At 42.3% G+C, this 17,643-nt stretch overlaps 1 protein-coding gene across 1 annotated transcript in view; it reads right to left on the bottom strand.

The window, feature by feature from the left end:
• The window catches only part of RET (ret proto-oncogene), a 129,326-nt gene that overhangs the window by 6,528 nt on the left and 105,155 nt on the right, over positions 1 to 17,643 (bottom strand). The window contains exons 13-17 of the mRNA XM_075000075.1: positions 14,278 to 14,385; positions 7,535 to 7,749; positions 7,290 to 7,412; positions 3,750 to 3,820; positions 1,226 to 1,363 (exon numbers count right to left, since the gene is read on the bottom strand). Coding sequence (XP_074856176.1) covers positions 1,226 to 1,363; positions 3,750 to 3,820; positions 7,290 to 7,412; positions 7,535 to 7,749; positions 14,278 to 14,385 — 655 coding nt within the window. The remainder of the gene's footprint in view (positions 1 to 1,225; positions 1,364 to 3,749; positions 3,821 to 7,289; positions 7,413 to 7,534; positions 7,750 to 14,277; positions 14,386 to 17,643) is intronic.

Genomic DNA, 17,643 nt, shown 5'->3' with positions numbered 1-17,643 from the left:
CTGGTTCAGAGAAGTTGGCATGCAAGTTTCCTAGCCTGGATAATTTGGAGCATTCATAGAAACGTGGGGCTTAAGCAGTTCATCTTTATGCTGCTTTTAATGATCTAAGAGAAACATCCACCCAGGTTGTCTACATAAGAGAGAGAACAAAACCATCACCCCCCCTCAAAACTTACACAACCTTGGTAACAAAAAGAACAAACAATGCAACATATGAGGAAGTGTGGAAAGGGATACCTGAAGTGAAGGGGTCTTGCTTCCTTGAGGAAGAGAATAAAAGGTAAAAACAACTTAAAAATTTAATTTGTTAGGGGAAGTCTGGATTTGAGATCTTTACATGTCTGACTAGATCAAAGTTCAATAGCATCTCAATGTTATCTGTGTACATATGGTGCCAAAAAAGCTGTACTGTTTGTGCTGATTTGTGGGCAAGATCATTCCAGTCACCTGAAGAGATCTAGACCTTGTTCTTGTTTTCCAAACTCAAATGAGACACTGGAGACTGTGTAGCGAATATGGCTTCCCAGAGCCTGATGAACATATTTCAAGCTCCAGGTGTCTCATTTTCAGACACAGTGGAATATCTGGGAGATGAGATATTTCTCTCTCTGAGATTTTCCTGGTTAATTGCCTTTTGTAAATAAGTCAGTCACCAGATAGATGAACTGCCTCACAGTCACCAATAAACTGAAATGACTCACCAACCCACGAAGTGTGTGTGTGTGTCATACCTCAATTCAAAAATCGATACCTGTATCTTCTCTTCATGATTCACTACCAGGAAAGTCAGCCAACTGACAGACCATTTGAATGGAGTTGATGGAGCATAGCTATTAAAATAACCACCCTCTTTGCATGAAAATGGAATCCCAGTATTTGGATGTACTCCAACACATCTTGAAGAGGTCAGTCATCACTGTGTTAGATGCATCTCTCCCTACCCTGATGTTCCAGATATTCAACCTAGAATTTTTCATTAGCCTGATGAGTGCTTTACTCAATCTGCAGCAAGCATTTTGGCACAAGCTGCAGGTGCTTGGCCTGTATTTCTTTTCATGCACATTTAACACAGATCCTCACCCCGCGTTTCTTCCAGTTCATGATGTCAGAGTCCTTTGCTTTTACTAGCTTGTTCTGACTTCTCCAGCGTGATTCTTGGAGATGTGTTATTTTCACTTCCCCCCACCTTTGTTTCATGATATTTCTACCTGCAAGGACTACTTACATTTCTTCACTGCAGTTTTCAGGTCTCTCCATTCTATAACCAGTTTTTAGGAGATTAAAGAGTCTCTCTGGAGCGATTCCAGGATATGGGTTACCTCCCAGAGTTACAATCTCCCATAACAGAACTCCAAATGACCAGCTGAAAAGGAAGGATGGAAACATTCACTTGGATTGCTCTCCTGCCTCCGCTACAAAAGATTCCCCTTCTTGAGTGGAAGCTGCATTTCCAAGAAATGTGCTTAAGCAACCAACATTTAATCAGGACCCCCACTTCCACCACCCCCAGATTTCAGTGTTCATAATGAGGGATGGTGGAAAGCAGGCAACGGCACACTCTTCCAGTTGAGCTTGATGGGGAGCCTCTGAGAACAAAGTTATGTACAAACTGCAATAAACCTTCACTTTTGCCATCTGACTTTTATGCACATGCTCCACCTTTAAAAAGAGATCTAAAGATGTTAGGCCCCTGAAGCCCACTGAAAGTCAATGAGAATTATATGCCTAATTCCCTGAGGCTCCCTTGAAATTCCCACCTCAGAATTTCAGCAAGAGAAGCTGCTCTCCTCCTGACTGTGCTTTACTTGTCTCCATGGAATCTGTTAAGTGACATTTATTTATTCTTTTTTTACTATTATTATTTTTATTTAATTTATTATTATTTTATGTATTTATTATAATTTGACATTTATTTAAATGGCATTCCCAGTCCAGAACCAATTAAGCAGAGCCCTGCAAATCCAGAGATATCCACTTTATATCTGCGGGTATCCACATCCATGGCTGTCGATGCAGATATCCATGGCTCAGTTTTGTGGATAGGGATGTGGATGCAAATTTTGTATCTAGAACCTCACAGATTTGTTGATATTTGCTTTATGTCTGTCAGTACCCACAACCATGGGTGTCAGCATTGATATCCATGGCTCACTTTTACAGATGTGGATGGAGATACAAATTTTGTATCCACGCAGGGCTCTACTATTAACTTCCAAAATGGCTGTGCACAGGAAAAAAAAAAAAGGAGGAGAACGAACTGCAAGTCCCATATAGCCTTAAACATTCAAGCAGACTTTTCCTGCTGATAATATTCTGTAAGTACATTTTAACCAGTCTGTATCTTCCTCAAGGCTACTGCATGCTTATGACATTCTATTGCACTTTCTGTTTTAACTCATGCCCTTTATTGAGCCAATCATTCCATGCACCCCAGAAGGTTATACTGACCTACAAGTAATCCAGAAAGGGTGTGTGGCATTGTGGGGTTTTATTTTTAAGAGTCGTCTTTGTCTGAGTGAATTTTTTGGATACTGTGTAAGAGGGTGTAACATGCTGGTCATTTCCCAATTAACTCCAGCTGTTTTTCACATTTGTATGTTAGGATATTGTACCTTCGTTTTGTGAGCATTATGAAAATTAACTAAGTGGGGAGAAATATTTTCCATTATACAGTGTTGACGGATGAATAAAAACTCAACGAGAGAGAGGAGGAGAGGAAGATTGTGGGCTGGCACCGACACAATATGTGTCTAGGTTCCCGCATAAAAAGCAAGGGGGCTTTTACAGCGGAGTTTGGGAAAAATCATAGAAGTTGGCAACTTATACGACATCAATGTTAATGACTAACTATATACAAGTGTCTTGAAAGGAAGCAGCTGGAAAAAAAGAGGGAGAGAGAATGTGTGAGGAAACTCCAGCATTCAGAATATATTTATAGCCTGTCACTAAAAACATAATTGCGTCACCCTAACCAGCTTTGAGTACTTGTAGGTTATGTTTATTAACAAACGCAAATACTTAAAAATCTATTTCCCTATAGCCTGAAGCACAGGCAATGCATTTTAAGGTATGTCTTCACAACCCAGAAGACTGACCTGGTCAGAGGGCGATTAAATATTTTACCATAATTTTTTGTTAAACTCTATCCAACAGACATAAAAACTGTAAGACACATGAAAATGTAGCTTTAGACATCACTTTGTGTTGTATAGATACAATGCATGGGGGATGCAATCTTAGGGTATGTCTTCACAACCTGAAAAATCAACCCTGTGCAACCATTCTCTACCAACAGGCACTGGTACTTGCATCGTGTGGCTGCAACCTGGTTGCTCATTAAGAGTCTAATCCTGCTCCCACTGAAGTCATTTGGAGTTTTGTCATTGGTTCCAATGGGAAGCAGCTCAGGCTGTAAATTCTTAGGCTTTCTGCAGAGTCTGCCAACAAAAATGGGTACTGTGGTGTGCACACTGAGATCATCAAATCTCATTCCAACAGGCCAATGAAGGGCAATCAGCCTGAAACACCCTACACTCACTCACGATTTAGGTTTTAATTTAGTGGGTAACCTACAATTGAAAAGTTCCATATTTATCCCAAAAGTACTAAGAGAGTTTGAGTCATCCGGTCTCAAATTTTTATCATCTTCCAACTCATAGCTGGGGCTATTAAATATGTTACCATAGTTTTTTGTTAAACATTCTTCAACAGACATAAAAACTGTAAGACACATGAAAATATAGACTTACACATCACTTTGTGTTGTATAGATATGATCAAATAGGGATTCTATTGCCATCCACTTAACAGGTATTCGACCCTAAGGGCAAAAAACAGCAACAAAATTACAAATCTAGGAGGTTAAATTTAATAATGGTGCATTTGCTTTCATAACAATATAATTATTTACTGCACATGGAACCATATTTTGCATACGCCACAATTAAATACAGAGGTCCTGATGTGCTTCAGTGGAGTGACTGAAGTGACATTTTATCAAATAAACAGGGAGTAATATGGTTTAAGGGGCAAAGCTATAACCTCTTTGTAATCACCACTAAACTTTCCCACTTGTTGAAAGCTAACCTGCTTAGGAGACCCAGTTTTGAAGGGACATATCCTCAGTTAACAGGTGATTTTCAGACATATTACATGGCAAGCTCAGACCGCTGAACCCTCCTATCATACTAACCCTATACTTATCAACAAATCGCTTGCCATCCCATGAGCCTAAGGGGGTTGTACAAGCAGAAATAAGGTTATAACAGTATGATCCATCCTGAAGGAAATATTAATGCTAACTGACATCTGAAACACTCTGGTTTTAAGACAGCTTTGGCTTCTGAACACAAGCTTTACTCAGACAATTTTACTTGCTCAATGGATGCTTAACAAGCTGCGCAAACCACTGCCTTTCCGATGCTGGGATTCACATGCAAAAATCTCAGAGCTATATGAGCTGTTCGTAAACATCATGGCTATGCAATATGCCAAAGTGATTTCCAGCATGCTTCACAACATGATTCTGGAGTTGTATTTTTACCACATGTACTGATATCAGGCAATGCAAGGGTATTCGGAAAAAAAAATTCTGGATATATTTGAAAGAGAGTCCTTTCTCTCTCCCACTCTAGCCAAGCTCTTTTTTAATAGAGAACAATTGTGTGTGTTGGAAAATTGGATCTACGCTCAAAGATACTATGGCAAGGAGGGCTATGTCAGTATCTGTTAACCTTATGGGAGAAAAATCTGTGTGAGAGACTACATTCTTCTCAAATAATTTTTTCAGAGTAATAGTAAAATAGTATTCCTTCACTGTGAAGCACACATAACTGACTTGAGTGAATCTCTCACAGGCTTTCCTAATATATTATCTAGTCATAGTTTTAAATTGTCTTTGCCCATGGTCAGTTTTGTAACTGCCTTCCGCAAACATAATGGGAATGCTCTCTTCAAAGTTCTTTTCAACTTTCCCTTACGGTACTTGTTGACTATCGGTCTCGTGCCAGTATTTAGCCTTAGATGGAGTTTACCACCCGCTTTGGGCTGCATTCCCAAGCAACCCGACTCCAAGACGACCCGGTCCCGGTGCGCCGGGGGCCGCTACCGGCCTCACACCGTCCACAGGCCGCGGACCCCACCCGTTCAAGAGGGCGTGAAACCATTAAGAGGTAAATGGGTGGGGTCCGCAGCCCGTGGACGGTGTGAGGCCGGTAACGGCCCCCGGCGCGCCGGGACCGGGTCTTCTTGGAGTCGGGTTGCTTGGGAATGCAGCCCAAAGCGGGTGGTAAACTCCATCTAAGGCTAAATAATGTGAATGAGCATTATTGGCTGGACTTGTAATGAAAAACAAACATCAAAAAGTCATAGGATTTATAGAAGCCAAAAATTCTCATGTTTGAGAATTCGTGCATGTAGCATTTTACACTAACCTACCCAGGGACCTGAAAAAGGAGCACAAAACATTGAACGATCAACATAAAATAGTATTACTGATTTTCACAAACTGAGCTAGTATACTGGCCTCATTTACATGCAGTGTAGAAGGTCCCCAGATTTTAATAAGAGTTAGAATCATAGAATTATTGAATGCTAGGGCTGGAAGGGACCTTTGGAGGTCATCGAGTTCAGCCCCCTGCCTAAAGCAGGATCAACCCCAACTAAATCATCCCAGCCAGGACTTTGTCAAGCCAGGACTGAAAAACCTGTAGGGATGAAGATTCCACCACCTCTCTAGATAACGCATTCCAGTGCTTCACACTCTCCAGGTGAAATAGCTTTTTCCTAATATCTAACCTAGATCTCCCCCACTGCAACTTGAGATCACTGTTCCTTGTTCTGTCATCTGTCACTAATGAGAACAGTCTTTCTTCATCCTCTTTAGAGCCCCACTTTAGGAAGCTGAAGGTAGCAATCAAATCGCCCCTCATTCTTCTCCTGTTCTAACTAAGCAAGCCCGGATACTTCAGCCTCTACTCATAGGTCATGCGCTCCAGCCCCTTCATCATTTTCGGTGCCCTCTGCTGAATCCACATGCAGGCTTGTGGGAGGCTTCAGCTCACTGTGTTATGACAATATCTGCTAGAATAATAAATAATGACAAGCCCAAACTTGTTTCATAATTTTGAGGGTATCATAAAAGTGATTCTTAAAACCATGATATGATTCACCAATGAAAGGAACTCTCCTAATACCACAGAAAAAGCTTTCCATCAAATTTCCTTTGCAGAATCCTCCAGTTGAAATGTTACCATATGCTGAGTTCTGCCACGAGCACTGTGAGAAGTCAGGGCTATTTCTAGACAGCTGATAATAATTTACTGTGACAGGAAAAAACATAATTGCTTTAAAGAATCTGAGGCATTCCAAACTGGCAGATAACCTTCTCTCTCCTCTATCAAGGGCAGAGATAGACCCCAGCTTTGGCATTTAGCCCCAGATTTTGAACCTCGTCTGTTTCAGAACTCTTTGGCTCAGGGTTCTGGTTCAGAATATCATAGCTCTAGTACAGTGATTCCTAAAACTTGGATCTGGATTTAAATTCCAAGTATGGAGTTTTCAGACAGAGCTAGTTCTGATTTCAATGGCTGCCAATTCTTTCTGCTACATTTTCTTCAATCCCTTGTTTTGCGAGCTTGGCAGTTATAAAAAGAGAGGGAGACTAATTGCTTTTAATTTGTTACATGAAGCAGCAAGAGGAGGCCCTAGATTTTGTACCTGAAGTAACTTACAAACTAACAGCTATAAAAAATTACTACCTGAAAAACAACAAAGGAAATCAGGTTATATCTGAATATATTTGTCTTTATTATTGACAGATCACACATTATTTTAAGGCTTCTGTCTATACTACAGCTACAGTCCAAAGACAGGAGAAATTGTGCTTACAAGATGCAGGGATACAAGGCTTCCAGATACAGCCCAGGATTTTAATACATTTATGAGAACACTGGTGGTCCTACTACCTCTATAGTGTGACCATGTCCCATGACTGGCTTGCTGACATGGCACTGAGGCGACATTAGAGTAAACCACAAAGATGATTGCACATGGGCAGAAGAAAGAGGGTACAGGAATAAATATTTCCTTTGATGACATAAATAGGATAGTTTAGTTACTTATGATGGCCCCAATGATCAAGCTCGTTGTTTTGTTTAATCTTAGTTTTTTGTTCCACTTCCTTATCAGAATTAGCTGTTGTCTTTATTTTCTGTGTTCAAGTGCTTCAGGATAAACTCATGCTTTTGGTTAAGCAAGGCTTCCAGCCCTGGTTTTAACATGCACTGTACCTTGCTTCTCTTGACATAGGAATCCTCTTCATAAACATCTCGGGACAAGCCAAAATCAGAAATCTTCATTTTGCGGCCTTCTGCCACCAGTACATTTCTGGCTGCTAAATCACGATGAACAAGCTTTTAAAAAGACACAAGCAATCATGATTATTATTGTTATAGGGTAAAATGCCCGGAGAAGTCTCTGGCTATATGTATGCCATTCATAGATATATGCTCAATACATTGCTGAAGCACTTTACCTTCATGTCTGCCAGATACTGCATGCCCCGAGATATCTGCCACGCAAATGAGATCAAATCTCCCATCGTTAAGGCTCTCTCATCTGGGTTCTCCAAGTAGCTTGAATTTCTATTGGCATCACTGCCCACGTAGCTAGGTCCTACCTTCCGACTTTCCCTGAGAAAGCTGCGCAAGGAACCATACTTTGCATATTCCACAATTAAATATAGAGGTCCTGAGGAAAAGAAAGTAAATTACTAAACAGTCAGCTTGTTCTGCTCTACTTTTCTAACACTTTTATAGCTAACATCCCCAAATTGGTTTGTAACAATTACAAACCACAATCCTGCAAACATCCTTTCCCGGACACTGCAACTTGATGTAGAATACAGTGTGTGTTCAAATAAGAGTTATGCTAATAGGAGCTTTTTATATATATTTTACTGTTTACTATTATATATTTTACTGTTTCAGTTTTAACTTTATATATATTTAAATAACTAAGGAGTTTAAAGGATGTGGATGCATCAGAGCAGGTCCAATGGAGGGCAACAAAAATGATTAGGGGGATGGAGCACATGACCTACGAGGAGAAGCTGAGAGATTTGGGCTTATTTAGTTTGCAGATGAGAAGAGTGAGGGGCAATTTGATAGCAGCCTTCATCTTCCTGAAAGGGGGCTCTAAAGAGAATGGAGAGATGCTGTTCTCAGTAGTGACAGATGGCAGAACTAGGAACAGTGGTCTCAAGTTACAGAGGGAGAGGTGTACGTTGGATATGAGAAAAAATATGTCACTAGGAGGGCAGTGAAACACTGGAATGCGTTACCTAGTGAGGTGGTGGAATCTCCATCCCTAAAAGTTTTTAAGTCCTGGCTTAACAAAGTCCTGGCTGGGATGATTTAGTTGGGGTTGACCCTGCTTTAGGCAAGGAGCTGGACTCGATGACCTCCTGAGATCCTTTCCAGCCCTAGGATTCTATGAACTCCCAATAACATCATCAAAGCTAGGCAGGGCTCAGATGAAAAGGACTCCACTGGTCCCTTAGTTTAAGGTTTGCGAGAAGGACCAACAACTCTCCTTTAAAAATATTAAATGACAGAAAAATAGTAAGTAGCCATTCTGGCAAACAGCACAATAGGCAGGACTGGCAGAACCTTGTTCATTCCCTTGGCAACATCAGATGGCATAGGAAGGACTCAGATTTAGAACTGTGCAAACATGTACTTGAGTGGACATCCTATGGGAATTCTCTCATGCTAAGCCCAAATACTACATAACTACTCAGAGGTACAGAGTGCACCTAGCAACACATACCAAAGCTGAAGTTGTGAAACCGTTTCTATTCTAGCCTTGTGTTTTCGCTTCAGAACTCTAGTGTAAGTATCCTATATGGCTCACCACTCACCAAGCAGTGCCTGTTTTTAAGGAAACAATGAGACAGTACTGTTCAGTATCATAGCCAGTAGCCTCACCCCATCAGCTGCCTATTTGCTACAGTGGTCCTGGCCAGTTGGGGTACCCCACATTGACCCACCCCCCACCAACCCGGCACTCCTGCCAGGAAGTGGGGGAAGCCCCTGTGTTCCAACCACACTCCTCTCCAGGAGCACTGGGCTGACAGAGCAGGGCAAGCCCCCAAACCCCAACTCTGCTCCCTGGCAGGCAGAGCAAGCCTGACAGTATAGGTAAACTAGGCAGTCACCTAGGGTGCTAGCCTTTAAGAGGTGCCAAATTAGGTGGAAGCAATTTTTTTCCTTATTTAAAACTATATGTTAGTATGTTATCACTTACAAATTTTAGTATCGGATACAGTATTGTACTTGTAAAACAGTGCCTCATTGCTATGTCAGGAGCTGAGTTACATTACTTATTTCACATTGTGGAACAGAACTGTGCATGGAAATACAGCAGACCCTAATTATCCAACCCCTAGTTATAGAGCATTTTGTTTTATGTGACACCACCCCACTCCCCCAGGCCAGCAGGCAGGTTGCTGCTGGGCTGGGGGAGCAGGGTGATGTCAGATGAAATGGAATGTTGGATAACTGAAAGTTGAATAATCACTCCATCAGTCCCACTGCAGCCAGCCCTGCTCTGCCAGCCAGCCCTGAGCAGCTGTCCCTGTGACAGCCAGCAGCCTTCTCCAGGGAGCCCAGCCTGCAGCAGCCAGCAGCCCACCCTGTGGCAGCTGGCAGTGCTCCCTGACACCCCGGGCAGACAGCAGCTGGCTCGCCCATTAGCCGACGTTTCCGGTTATCCAAATATCCAACCATCTGTTTTTCCCGTCGACCTCCCTTACTCCTTGCAATAGCAGGCGTTGACTGCTGACCCCAGACAGATCGATTTTGTGTGCCTTTACCAGATGCACAAAATCAAACTCCAGAAGACCGACCCTTATCGATCTTTGCAGAAGTGTAGACAACTTCAGACAACGTATTGTCCAATTTGCAAGAGTAAAAGGATGAAAAGCAAAGTTCTAAATGTTACACAAATTGATGGCAAAACGGTTACAATGTAAAACACGACTTCCTTGAGTATCAAGGAGTAAAGATTTTCACAGCTTCCCTAAAATCAGTTCCTTCAGAATGAAGACACTTGCAACTTGAAATGCAGCTGTTTGTATCACTGAGCAGAAACACTGTGTACAACTCAAAATGGTTAAAACTTTGAACTACTGGTCAGTTTACCCCATAATTGTATTGGGATTAATGAAAAGTAGAACAAAATCAATACATTGATTTTTATTTTTACATTGTTCAGTTTGAATGCCAAGCAAATAAAGGTTAAAATTTTATTCTGGACTTCTAATTTTTCTCTATACCGATTGAGAAGGTGTCATGCAGGTTTCCAAAAACACATGGGCCAGCCCTGATCATGCAAGAGTCCGTGGGGGGGAAGAATACAGATGAAAGGGGTAAGAAGGGAACCCCATTTGTTCTAGCTCAGGGCCTCACAAATCCCTAATCTGCCTCTGATCTGATGTTGAGTTATTTTGTAGGCCTCATAGCACAGTCTCAAATATTGTCATTGTTTGGCTATGGGGAGCATGTTTGCAAAGAATAAAAACGGTCACGGAAGGAAAAATGTGTGTGTGATCTATATAGAAAATTAGAGTGAACTAGGTTTTATCCTGTCCAGACATGGATTAAATTTTGATGCACTAGCAGTAATTATTAAATTCTACATTGGCTCACGTAAAAAATTAATCCAGTGAAGGACACGTGTCATGCTAAATATTTGGAATGAAATCCTGCTCCCACTGAAGTCAGTTGCAAAACATATTCTCCATGATTTCCCATGCGACATGCCTCATTTTGTGTATGTGTTGGCGTGCATCTAACATATTTTATCATTAGCTGGGAATTCACTTATCTGGTTAGTGACATGCTTATTTTATGCTTTTTTGGTTCTACTGATGGAGCCACACATATGTGCATATGTGCAGTGTTGCAGCTAATTGTAGGTCAAATCCTGCTTGTGTGAGACAGGTGAATAGTCACATTCACTAGAATATAATGTCACATTCACAATAGTCACATTCATTAGAAGATAATGTCTTCTAAAAGGTCAGGAGGACTCAAGAAAACAAGTAGAAAGACTGTTTTAAAAAAACATGCATGTGACGTGAACATCTCAATAATGCAGTTCATTTGTGCAAAAAATAGTTGCACAGATTTTGGGGCAAAGAGATGTTGGGTCACAATATGTTCTTTTCATTCATCTGAGTATAAATCCAGAAGTCCACTAAAGTCAGTGGAAAGACTCAAGATTCACACTGAAGTAACAGAGAAGAAATAGTAGCCTGATGAGTAGAATGCCTTAGCTTTGATCTTTTAATTTTCTTTCACAAGTAGTTAAAAATCAAGTCAGTATAAGACATTATTTAAGAAACGATGTAAAAAGAAAGCAAAATTACTTTCTGGAGCCTGTGCTATTTAGCTCACAAAGCATGTTCTCCTTCCAGCATGCTAATTAAGGCGCCTTTCTAAGCACTCAAGTGTAGGTTCTCAACACAAACCCTGACATTTCAATCCATTAGCAAGCTTCTCCTCCCCACCACCCACAGGAGTAATATCAACTCAGTGCTCTAATGCTGAATATATTTGTCAGCTGTATCACAGCCTTCCCACTCCGGTGCATTAATGAATTACCTTCATATTTATGGGAAGTGTTCGACTCAAACAACTCACAGTGCACTAGTTTTATTCCATCCACAAGGTTAGTTAAGATCAACCCTGCTTTTAAAATCTAAGTCTCCCAGCTGTAGAATCCTAAATTTCACATGCCTCCAAAACTAACAGTGACATCTTAAGAATTTGTGGTCCTGTAAATGACTCATGCTCCATGACAACTGAAAGATCAACATAGAGCATATACTTTATGCCAAAAGGATATTGCCATGCAATTCAATTTAAAATTAATGGGAATTTTTAGCTAGATCTCCATGATCTGCACTGAAAGTTTGCTTCTTAGGCTGTTTATATTTTCTGAAAATTCTTTCCACCACATATTTGCAGCAAGGTACTGTACACACTAGAGAAACAAGCCTTTGACAAATATGAGCGTTCAGGTAAGCACAACAGGACAGAATCATGCTAGTGCAGAAAGTGAAACTGACCAGCAAGCAAGCTAGTCTGGTGTTAGATGGCAGGATGTCTCTTGTCTGCTTGCTTACACGACACACAGCAATACCGTGCTCCAATCCCTGCCTTGAGCCTTCTGGTGCTATTGGGGTATGTCTACACAGCAGCCTTATATCAAAATAAGCTATTCCGAAAGAGCTATTCTGGATTAGCTTATTTCAAAATAATGCTGCTACACACAAAATAGCACTTAGCTATTTTGAAATACATAGTCTAAACACATAGGCCGTTTCTACACAGGCCACTTCCTTTGGAAGTGGCATGCTAATACAGGAAGGAAAAGATGCTAATGAAGTGTGGATGCAAATTCCCTGCATCTCATTTGCATAAAGTCTTGTGATTTGGAGTCCAGAAGACCGTTCTTCTGGACTCCAAAACGCCATGTAGAAGTGCGGCCCCGGGGGGGTGTCTTCCGGAAGGAAATCCTCCTTCCAGAGGCCCCTTCTTCCCAAAAATTTTCAGGAAGAAGGGGCCTCTGGAAGAAGGGCTTCCTTCTGGAAATGCCCACCTGGGGCCGCACTTCTACATGGCATTTTGGAGTCCGGAAGAACGGTCTTCTGGACTCCAAATCACATGAAATCATGCTAATGAGGCACGGGGAATTTGCATCTGCACCTCATTAGCATCTTTCACTCCCTGTATTAGCATTAGCTCCCTATGTAGAAACGGCCATAGGCTCTATCTACATTACATTCCCCTTTCAGAGGAGGAATGCAAATGAGGGAGATTGAAAATGTAAATGAAGTGCTGATTTACAAATCTCATGCTTCATTTGCATAATCTCACGTGATCATGTTTCCTGACGAGACTTTTACAAAAGCAAAAACAGACATGTAGATGGGATTCCTTCAGAGAAAACTCCCATTTCCGAAAGAACCCTTCTTCCTATTTTGCTGTTTTTGCTCTCGGAAAAGTCTCTTCCAGAAATGTGATCGTGTGAGATTATGCAAATGAACTGCAAGATTTGTAAATCAGCGCTTCATTTGCATTTTCAATCACCCTCATTTGCATTTCTCCTCCAAAAGGGGAATGTAGTGCAGGACACACTGGCTACGTCTACACGTGCACGCTACATCAAAATAGTCTATTTTGATGAATAACGTCTACACATCCTCCAGGGCTTGCAACGTCGACGTTCAACTTCGACGTTGGGCAGCACCACATCGAAATAGGCGCTGCGAGGGAACGTCTACACGCCAAAGTAGCACACATCAAAATAAGGGTGCCAGGAACAGCTGCAAACAGGGTCACAGGGCAGACTCAACAACAAGCCACTCCCTTAAAGGGCCCCCTCCCAGACACAGCTGCACTAAACAACACAAGATCCACAGAGCCGACAACTGGTTGCAGACCCTGTGCATGCAGCATGGATCCCCAGCTGCGGCAGCAGCAGCCAGAAGCCCTGGGCTAAGGGCTGCTGCACACGATGACCATAGAGCCCCGCAGGGGCTGGAGAGAGAGCGTCTCTCAACCCCTCAGCTGATGGCCACCATGGCGGACCCCGCTATTTCGATGGTGCGGGACGCAGATCGTCTACACGTGCCCTACTTCGACATTCAACTTTGAAGTAGGGCGCTATTCCCATCCCCTCATGGGGTTAGCGACTTCGACGTCTCGCCACCTAACGTCTATTTCAACTTCGAAATAGCGCCCAACACATGTAGCCGTGACGGGAGCTATTTCGAAGTTGGCGCCGCTACTTCAAAGTAGCGTGCATGTGTAGACACGGCCACTATGATTTATTTCGAAATAGTCTCTATTCCCTGTTTTAACAGCCCCTAATTTGAAATAGGCACTATTCCCCATAGAATGAGGTTTACCAATTTAGAAATAAGCCAACCACTATTTTAAAATTAATAGAATGGTTATTTCAAAATAACTTTACTGTGTAGACATACCTTAGGATACAGAGTCTGGCCATGAAATATTTTAAAATAGCTTTAGAATCACAACCAGTTTCTCTCTGTTTAAATACGTGGCATCCACAAAATCTATGGGCAGTTTTCCTGAAATTAGGATTCGTCATTCAAACTCACTTATTCTCACTCACCACCACTAGTAGATTTTTAAAGGTGTTGAGACTTTGTTTCTCCCTTGAAAATTAGAGGCTGCCACTCACCATCCTGACTGCATGCTCCATATAGTTTGATGACATGCGGGTGGTTAACCTGTTTCAAGAGGTTGAACTCAGACAGCAGGTCTCGCAGCTCACTTTGGGAAGCATTTTCTATGGAAAGTGTCAAAAAACAGAAACCTAGTTAGTAAAACACTGAAAAAAAGAATGTGCCATTTACAGCCTGAACTATAGATTAGCCTCCTACTACCTGTGCTATGGAGTGACTGAGGTGCTCAATCACAATCCCAGAGTTCATGGGTTCACGTTTTGCAGGATTTCATACTGAAAGCTAGTTCTCCCAGCAGCAAAATGGACACCTGATCCCTAGTATGAGGGCCGTGTAAGGCAGTCACCATGACTGGTCAGATCTCTCCCTTATGTACTGTAAGGTGTCACTTTGTAATGGTTTTCAGAAAAGAGACAGGGCCTGACTCTTCATTCATATCTTTGACAAGAAGAGTTGAGTGAAATATTTCAGTTTATGGCCAATTTGCTGGGAAATGCATTTTCAGATGACCCAAAACTATTCATGAATTTGACACAAATCCGCCTAATTTTGGCCAAAATAGATATGTACTAGAAGACTTACCCTGCATTGCTCAGGTCCTTAACTCGATTGTGTTTTTTCTCTTCTTTTAAATCATTGCTCTGGGGTGGGAGTGGGTATGAGGGGTCTGGGATGCAGGCTACCCCAGGGAAAGAGGACTGCCCCAGCCCCCTCTTACCGCAACAGCTTGGAGACCAGGTAAGAAGCATCTCTCCATGGCTGCTGCAGCTCCAGTGGAGGGGTGCATGTCCCCAGCCAGTCCCTTTCCCCTGCCTGTTGATTGTGCCTCTTTTCTGTAGTTTTATGACAAGACAATCCCATTCCAGGCACATCCCATTTTCTTGGCTCAACTAAACCCTTACCTGGCTTCCCCTTGTAGTCATTATACAGTACAATTTTCTGTCCCACATCCACCTGCTTCCCCCATTTAAGGCACATCTCATTTTTCTGGCGCAGCCAAACCCTAACCTTGCTTTAAGTTAGAAGAGGAAGCTACACACTCAATTTGGGAGTGCTAGTGCAACCGCCCTCAGGCAGACTTGTACCTGGGACCTCAGTGCAGATGCCTCTACAGCTTGAGCTAAAGGCCAACTGGCTCTTAGCTAGGCTGTGGAGGACACATTCTCTCTCTATGAAGTGGTCTAGGTACTATTACATGGGAAAGCTAGCCTCACATAGGTGTGTGAGTTGCACTAACTCTTACCATTTAGGAGGCATTCTTGAACAGATTAACTCTCTCAAATATATAGCATATTTTTGGGAATTAAAGGTCATTCACAAAACAGCAGGCGCAGCTGGAGGTGGCCATGGGCCCCCTTTATAACTCTTAGCCCAGTAGTTGGTACACTCATCTGCGATGTGGGAGACAAAAGTTAAAATCTCATTCTGCACATCAGGCAGAGGGAGATTTGAATTCTGGACTCCCACCTCTCAGTCCAACCGTCAGACTAAAGAGTGGAGGGAGGGAGGAGTAAACTTTTTGGCCTGAAGGCCACATTAGGATACGGAAATTTCATTCGGGGCTATAAATGCTCTTGAGATGGTGATTGGGGATGCTGGCTCCATCTATGCGTACAGGCCCTGGTACAGGGCCAGAAATTAGGTGCTTAGTATATGGGAGGAGATTCTGGGCTGAGGCAGGGGTATGAATGTGGAGATGGAGCCAGGACTCTAGCTGGGGGTGCAGGCTCTCAGCTGGGGATGAAGGATTAGGGGTGTAGGAGTGACCTCTGGGTTGGGAACAAGGGATTTGGAGACAGGAAGAGGATCTGGGCTAGGGCAGCATGTTGGGGCATTGTGGGAGGGCTCAGGGTTTGTGGCTTTGGCCTGAACTGAACTCCTCAGGCAGCTCCCAGAAGCAGTGGCATGTTCCCCTTTCAGCCGACTCCTACGTAGAGGCACAACTGAGCAGCTCTGTGCACTGCCCTGACATCCACATGCACCACCCCTGAAGTTCCCACTGGCCACAGTTCACAGCCAATGGGAGCTGTGCAGGGGCATCACATGGAGCCCTCTGGCTGACCCTATGTATAGAAGCTGTCCAGAAGCAGGACACGCTGCGGCTTCCAGGAGCTGCACAGAGCAGGACAAACCTCCAACCCCACTGCCTGATGGAAGCTTGAGGACCTGATTAAAATGGCTGATGGGTTGGATGTTGCCAGCAGGCTGTTTGCCTATTCCTGCTTACTCATCTGCCTGGCTATGTCCATCTTAGATTGTATGCTATGGGGGTCTGGTGTTCTACACCATGACAGGTGCTTCTAAGCATGAGCAGGAAGCTTCTCAACACACTTTCTCTGACAGTGTCACATCTCAGAGATTAAAAGGCATGAAGGGCCTTGTTCTGTGTAGGAGGATGAATTTCATCTTGAATGTGTACTCATTTATACTGTGCCTGATCCAATAGCCATTCAAGTCAACAGACACCTTTCTACTGACTTCAAAAAGCAGAGGATAGGTACTGTGGACCTGACTGAGTTACACTATCCCTTGGGTATCTGCCAACATAGAACATTTTAGAGAACATTCCAGGGTAGTGGTTTTTCGTTATTGTTTTATTTTTATTGTCTTTGTTCAAAACAAAGTAAAAGTAATAGCACAACACCAAAGTTGACCAACGTGATGGCCACCCAGCTCTCATGGCACATTTGAAAAAGCTACCTGGGAAAGAAATATGCATTGAAAAGGGATTCATTAGAGCTTGTGCTATTACTCGAAACACCTTGTGAATTTATTAGAGGAGGGTGCTGAAATAAAGGCTTAGCCCTGGCTGCTATGAATACTGCTCCAATTAATAGATTGGGAAAGTCAAGTGTTAAGGTAACTGAAATTAAGAATGTCATTTTTAACAGCATATTTAGCATTTTTAGCTCAGTTACATATTACTGATGTAAATCCTGCTAAAAACAGTCACCAGTACGTGTAAATGTCTACATAAATTTGGCATGTTGTAAAGATTATGGATTTTCTATTCATATTGTCATGTAAAAGATTATTTTAGTGTGCATGTGGAGCTGTATTAGTCTTTGCCTCTGCAAGACTAAGTTCCAAGGCTCCATCTGCATGCTCTGTCTTTGATTTCATCTCTACTGAATCCTCATTATAAAGAAGACTTATTATAAATTTAGACATGCATTTCATAACACATTTATTCCATTGGTAAATTAATATAACATGCACTTTCCATACACTCAGAGAGAGAGAATGAACTTTTTTTAAGCTTGCACATAATAAAAATGCTAATTCTCCTATTATAATTGCATTTTTTTATTCACAGAAGCAATTAGGAATTGAGGTCATTCACCCAGTGCTTACCCCCCAAC

Source organism: Carettochelys insculpta, chromosome 7 (assembly GCF_033958435.1).
Source record: "Carettochelys insculpta isolate YL-2023 chromosome 7, ASM3395843v1, whole genome shotgun sequence".
NCBI lineage: Eukaryota > Metazoa > Chordata > Testudines > Carettochelyidae > Carettochelys > Carettochelys insculpta.
This window is presented reverse-complemented; position numbering and strand designations above follow the sequence as displayed.